This window comes from Branchiostoma belcheri, unplaced genomic scaffold, assembly GCF_001625305.1.
Source record: "Branchiostoma belcheri isolate BF01 breed outbred unplaced genomic scaffold, Haploidv18h27 scaffold47, whole genome shotgun sequence".
NCBI lineage: Eukaryota > Metazoa > Chordata > Leptocardii > Amphioxiformes > Branchiostomatidae > Branchiostoma > Branchiostoma belcheri.
In genome coordinates this window covers 2,187,546-2,194,873 of record NW_017804098.1, presented here as the reverse complement: position 1 = coordinate 2,194,873, position 7,328 = coordinate 2,187,546, and the positions used below count along the sequence as shown (strand labels likewise).

Here is a 7,328-nt window from a genome sequence, read left to right as displayed (position 1 = left end):
CACAAAGGCCACATAAAGGTCTCCACTGTGCAGATGGAATCTAAAGCTTCGGTCACAACCCGCTGTACGTGCTTCTGCGTGCTGTCTACGTGCAAAAACGTGGGCAATCGTAGGGCATCCGTGCGTGGTGAGTACCGCCTCCGTACGGAATCCTACGGATTTGGGAGCACGCAGACACGCCGTAGAACTTTAAGTGCATGTAAAACTTTTTCTGCCTGCGGTCTGCGGATTCACCACCCGTGCGTGCGAGTACGGGCGACGCGCGTGCCCCGTACGTACCGTACGAAAGACGCACATGTGAGTACGGCCTCCTTACGGTAAAGTTGCAATCGCACAGAGATCGTACGTTGTAAGCACCTACAACTCACTTACCACTTGCGCAACGTACGATGCACGCAACCACTCACGGCCAGACGTGGCGTGCAGACCACACTCTTACACTATGCGAAACCATGACGTGCGTTGACGCCACTCCTTCCCCACGTTTTCAGAAAAACATAGCAGACGTAGCCTCCCAAAAACGTACGGACAAAAAGCACGTACGGCGGGTTGTGACCGAGGCTTAAGAGTGTGGAGTGTGGAATTGATAAAAGTCGAGCGGCGTAAACAACTGAGGTCCTTTTATGATACATTTTTTTCTATCATGTGCTAATGTAAACAATAGCCTGGGTTGTAACACCCCTGGCTAATCGTTGGTTTACAGCAAAGTTGCAAAGTTCTAGCTACATGCAGAAGTCCTGGTGGTGGAAAGAAGATGCCGGTGTACTCATGTTTTGAATTACTGGAGGTTGTTGTCAGTGACCCAGCCCACCACGTTGTCTGGATGACTGTTCCAGATGTTAACTGCAGTATGTATGAAAGTTCTGCCGGTGGCATGAGTTCTAGATACCGTCACGGTGAGGGCATGTTTTCCAGTGGAGAGACTACTGCGGGTTGTGCGGCTGATTGTGTAAGGTTGGGGAAGCATCTTTTTCAGGTCTGGTGGGCATGTGGTCAGTGGACATGTACATTTTGTAGATTATTTGACAGTTGTCTGCAAAAACATATAGTCAGTGGTTAAATTCAGTGATCAGTGACTTCTGTGTCTTGTTATTTTGACCTTGAGCACAAGGTAAAACGATACTAGAAACTACATCTAATGCGCTATTTTGGACCTCTGGCTTGGGCGTATTTTCATGCCAACAAAAGCTCCTCCACGTTAACACCACAGTGACTGCTTATCAAACAGAGACCATGTGGCTTTTGACATTTATTGAATCCTCAACAGTAACTAGTTTACACCAGTTCGCACTAGTTTACGCCGCCCGCTGCAAGCTGTAATTGGGAAAAATCAGAAGCGAAAAACGTAAACCAATGATGTGACAGCCTCCCCCGTGTAGTAGAGCTCCGGGGAACCCCTTAATGTTGTCACGAAGAGCAAACGTACTTAACTACGCTTTCCAATCAATTTGTTGAATAGTATCGCTTCTCTCACAGCTCTTTAACTTATGGAGTTTCCAGCCGACAGTGTGATAAATATTCCTCTCCAGAATAGACTCTGTCAATACTGTAACATGAATAGAATAGAAGATGAACAACACTTTACTTTAGACTGTACTTTATATTCAAATGAAAGATCTGTGTCCTTTTTAATCATATCAAAGAGAAGTTCCCATACTTTGAACACCTGCAAATGATAAATTTATATTTTTGATGTGTCTAGACAAACCCTGTATCACAAACATTATCTGCTCCCACATTTCCATTGTACAAAAAAGCGAGAAGAAGTTGACCTCTCTATATTAGCTCAGTAACTAGAACACTTTGTATTAGCCTATAGCTAGTATAGTACCCTTGTTTTTTCTTTATGTATGTATGTAAGTCAAGTAGTGCATCTTTTGTCTCCAATTTTATATATACGTTTGTTATGTGTCTGTTATATCTTGACCTGTACCTAGCCCGTCGTGGCATGAATGTACAATAAAGGTATTTCATTTCATTTCATTTCAATATAACTGCACCTGGAATTCGACCACCACAAAAACATCTTTTCTAGATAAAAACCTTCAAAACCTGTCAGTTTTGTACACTTTTCAACGTATAAAAACCGTCTAATATTCCTATCTATTTATTTATCAGTAGGATATTTGCATTAGCGAATTGTGCACAATATTGCTCCGTATATTTGTCATGACTTCATTGCTATCCAAGGAACCCAGTAATGTTATCACGCCAAACAATCTTGCTCTTAATTACAGAAGTCAATCAATTAGTCGGATACCATCACCAAGAATACATCTGTTTAAAGAGGAACCTTAACTTTGATACAAAACCTGTCTAAGACGACCATCCATGGGAAACAAGCAAAGCGGACGTCTTAAAAAGTGGTCTTCTTACAGCAAGGCGAGAAGACTAGTAGATAGAGAACAAGAAAACCACAGTCACCCATTGTACAATATACTGCAGTTTTAGCATATATTTCAATGGATGGCTATAATCTAATTATCAGCAGGAATACTGGAATGCTGTGGTAAATTTGCATTTCAATCCCCCCAAATCAGATAAGTAGCTTATTTCCATCCATTGAAGTATAAGCTATAATTGCAGGTAAGGCCATGTGATTTCATTATATGGATGACATCCTCTGGGAACCCCAAAACTGACGCGAGCGTGCTAATGAAAAGTTTGGCAAAAAAAGTTTCCTTCATTATGAAATCTACATTTGAAGGTTGAATAAATGACTAAACACTCAGAGTTTGGTATGGTGAATAATAATGGACTCTTCATTTTCATTTCTTCACATCTTCTGATTTGAGTTCGGTATTTTATGACATTAATATCGTTTTCCAATATTTTTTCGCAACATACGACATATATTCGCTCATTTTGTACGATTTACTGTATGGCCGAAAACTGTTTTTTTTTGGAAACGGACGAAAATTCATGTGGATGTCATCCATATAATCAAATCAACATGGCCTAATGCATTTCGAATTCAAAGAAGCAGGCCACGTTTTTGTACGCGTGCCTACGATGAAAACCCTGCGTTTTCTATTTTTTTTTCGTATGTAGTCGGTTGATAGATATAGTTTATGCATCCGTGTATTAATCCCTGTTGCCCTGATGTAATGACTGAATAACTTTGAAATATGAAGAAAGGGTTGTAAGGGGGCCGACCGAGTTGTGTATCCGTAGCTATAGCGACCGTTATGCCCCCGGCATAAGGTACATGTTATAAGATACATGTACAGAATACATAATCAAAAACCGTTTCGCAGAATGTGTTAGATAGTGGAACCCAATTAGAGCAGGATCGGCAGTAATTACCCAGTAACAGGATAGCTGGAGGCTAAACGCGTTTGCATGCGGTCAGGAAAATTCTCCCACGCACAACCTGTGGAACGACCACATCAGCACAGTGCTGATGCTGCCGTGTGGTGCAGTATTCACTGTAGCAGTAACGGTATGATAACTGTAGCCTCGCAGTCTTGTTGGGCGTCTGCGTTATTTTTTTTCTCTGAGCGACGCGAGTAATATGCCGCCGCGAGGGACGATTTGCTGCCGAGGGAGGTTTTGCCGCGGAGAGAAGGATTCGCGCCCGCAAAAGAAGTCTGGTGGAGACTAGGCAAAAACTCCCTCGGCAGCAAATCGTCCCTCGCGGCGGCATATTACTCGCGTCGCTCATAGAAAAAAATAACACCGACGCCCAACAAGGCTGCGAAGGAGGCTATGATCACTGTATAAATGATACATACCATATCCTATGATACATCTAAGCACATGTACATGTAGATGTCAAGTTAAGGTTGATCCATAGGGCGGCGCCCAAAGCTTTGGACAACACAGTAGTGCTATCACTACAGCAGGGGGATAGTCCGCTAGTATTGGGGTGTGTATATTAACTCACATTCTCTTTTTCAAATGATGACTGCTAAGGAGTATGTACCATTTTTGTGGCCAAGTCTTTGGTATGGCTCGGCCGGGGATCAAACTCAAAACCTGTCGTGTGGCGTAGCGGCAGAGTGCGCGACTCGGTACCAAGAGTCCCGGGTTCGAGTCCTGACATGCCACCGATCTTGTGCCCTTGCGGAAAGGCACTTAACACGACTTTCCTCACTTAGCTCAGGTGTAAATGAGTATTGTCCTGTCATGTATTTGTCCCCTGTGTTGATGGCGGCATTAATAAGTTGAAAAAACTTGAGTGTGTCGTCACCACGTCTGGTGACTAAATGTTGGAATAAAAAAAATCAAGACCTATTCAATGTTAGACGAACACTCTACCCACTTGGCCATTGCACCAGTCATGTAGATGTAAACGGCGAAACAAAATATTTGAAACAGGACATTGATACCACCATAATAACAACTTATAATTCAAAGTTAGGTTCAGGGAAATATAATGTCTATAATGAAAATGCATTTGCACGGGCGAAATCATAAACAAGCCAGTCAGGCACAGAATCATAATACGCCAAATTGTGTTAATTTCTTTTTATTCTTATTTGCGCCTATTCTACTATCTCATCTGCTTCTTATACATAATTAGTTGCTGGTTTGTGAAAATTGCTTTAAAAAACGGGTTTTGATATGCATGTGTACGTCTCGGTTAGCTTAAGTGATGTTATTTCTCCATTCTGCACAATTTTTCTAATCATTTCGGAGAGAGAAATTGGAAACGTCATTACCATCCTGGTCTATTTGCATGAAAGTAGCGCTGTATGTCTTTGTAATACTGTAACTCACTTTATGTTCACGGTAGCAAAATTTCACGGTCTGAGAAAAATGGACAAATTCATGGAACTATATATTCACGGTGGTGACAGGTGCAGGAAAAATAAAGTCCAGGAATCATTTTGTTAACTGTAGTGATAAGTTCACGGTACAGAAGTGACAGTGAAAACAGTAAACATAACAGTACTGTGAAAAAAAATCAGGAATTACAGTACACGCAGGTTCTAATTCTTCCATATACGGCCATTTACGCACATAGCTGGGGCGTGCAGATGTTATCATTTATATTCTGCAAAGCAATGCGTGCTATCATAGTGTTGAAAGGCACTAAAACCTTTCATTTTCTCAAATGTATCGTGTTTCCTAAAAGCCAATACTATACAATCTTATTTGTCAAATGCAGAGTTTGTCGACGGCAGTCCTCATTCGCTGTTGTGTTCATCAGCGTCTGCCCCAAAGGGATCTGTCAGTTCGAATAAACACAAAGGAATATGTTACAAATAATTACCAGAGCCCCTCAATGTATGTAGTATATACTTAATCAGTGCTTCGCATTATATAATTTGAGACATTTGTGCAAAATGGGATCAAACTGGAAGTCACCCCTTTAATGTGGTAACCCCTTTTCTTTAGACCTAAGTCACCCCTTTAATGTGTGCAAGTTACATAACATTTATTTTGATGATCTGCCATGGGACCGGTGAGAAGAGGTGAGGTTAAGATATGCCTGTGGAATTGTAAAAGCTGGGACAAGCAAATGCAATTATTGCGATGTGAACTTACTTCTTTTGGGCGCCATCTTTGTTGTCTTGGTCGTCATTACATTTTTTACGGTTCCAAATGCTGCACATTTTAATAGTAAATACATTAGTGGTCTGAAACAGGGAAAAGTCACCATAATGCACAACACGGCATCTTTTGACAGCTGTGTGCCATATTTCACACTTGTCACTTATTACCTGCAGGCATTGTTATGCATTAGAAATATGAATTTTTCTACAGTGCTCAAGTGTATGAAGTAAGGACATAGGTTTTGTACAAGCCTATACAGATCATTTCTCTCTTTACTATATAATCTACATTCTATAACGAAGTGACATTCGTCCTATATTCTGTTAATAATACGTTTAAATCTGTATTAGAAACGTTCTAAAAGTTTATGCATTAAAGAACCCTGCTTATTCCATTCAGATTTGAATTATGTGAGCTATCTCAGGTCATGACTTGGTTTTATTTCTTTCCGTATGAAAGTGGAAACATATGAGCTATACCTTGCAATATATCATGGAGGAAATTTATATACATGTACCTGGGTTTGCATTTCTTTTTATCCTTTCCAGGTGAATTGTCCCTCTGGCGCTCGGATTCCCCACTAAGACAACAACAAAATTAAAAGATAAACAAAAAGAGGAGCTGCAGTAAAGTAGTCATACTCAACCGAGGTGAGGCATGAAGCATTTACATGTAGCTACAATGCGGCTTCGCTTCTCGGTTCATCTCGCGTTAAGCCTTGGTCACAACCCGCCGTACGTGCTTTTTGTCCGTACGTTTTCTGGGAGGCTACGTCTGCTACGTTTTTTCTGAAAACGTGGGGAAGGAGTGGCGTCGACACACGTCACTCGCACGGTTTCGCAAGGTGTAAGAGTGTGGTCTGCACGTTACGTCTGGCCGTGAGCGGTTGCGTGCATCGTACGTTGCGCAAGTGGTACGTGAGTTGTACGTGCTTACAACGTACGATCTCTGTGCGATTGCAACTTTATCGTAAGGAGGCCGTACTCACACGTGCTTCCTCCGTACGGTATGTACGGGGCACGCGCGTCGCCTGTACTCGCACGTACGGGTGGTGAATCCGTAGACTGCACGCAGAAAAAGTTTTACATGCACTTAAAGCGACGGTCACAACTCGCCGTACGTGCTTCTGCGTGCTGTCTACGTGCAAAAACGTGGGCAATCGTACGGCATCCGTGCGTGGTGAGTACCACCTCCGTACGGAATCCTACGGATTTGGGAGCACGCAGACACGCCGTAGAACTTTAAGTGCATGTAATACTTTTTCTACGTGCGGTCTGCGGATTTACCACCCGTGCGTGCGAGTACGTGCGACGCGCGTGCCCCGTACAGCCTATGAGCGTGCAACGTACGGACTCCGTGAGTCTAACTTCACTATTCTCACGTGCAATTGCTGTACGGACAGCGCACGAAGCACGTGCGTGCCACGCACGGTGCTTGCGTCATCCGTGCTTACTCCTCACTTCCCAGTTGACCTGCTCAATGACCACGCAGAACACACGTGCACCATACCAGGTGCTCCGCACGTGCAACGCACGTGCAACGCACCAGATCTCTACAGTATATAAAGACAACTTGACGGGCGACTGCCAACTCGTCTCCAAGATGCCCAGGAAGGCTCAGAAGAAGACTACCAGACAAGACCCAAAGAAACGGGCCGCGGAAGACACCAGGGCGGCTAGTGATGATGAAGTTAACAGGAGGTGCACGCACTTACAACGTGCGAGTGAGTAATGCCCCTGTCACACTTCTGCGAATAGACTTGCGTATGAGCTGCGTACGGACATTTTTTATCATACGCATCCGTACGCAAACTGCGCACTTCATAT

The 7,328-nt window shown here is 43.1% G+C and overlaps 1 protein-coding gene across 1 annotated transcript in view; it reads right to left on the bottom strand.

Annotated features, from left to right (window-relative positions):
- Positions 1-5,489: 5,489 nt before the first annotated feature.
- LOC109479131 overlaps positions 5,490-7,328 on the bottom strand; it is a 12,971-nt gene continuing 11,132 nt past the window's right edge. The window contains exons 6-7 of the mRNA XM_019781001.1: positions 6,020-6,082; positions 5,490-5,553 (exon numbers count right to left, since the gene is read on the bottom strand). Of these exons, the coding sequence (XP_019636560.1) occupies positions 5,490-5,553; positions 6,020-6,082 (127 nt within the window). The remainder of the gene's footprint in view (positions 5,554-6,019; positions 6,083-7,328) is intronic.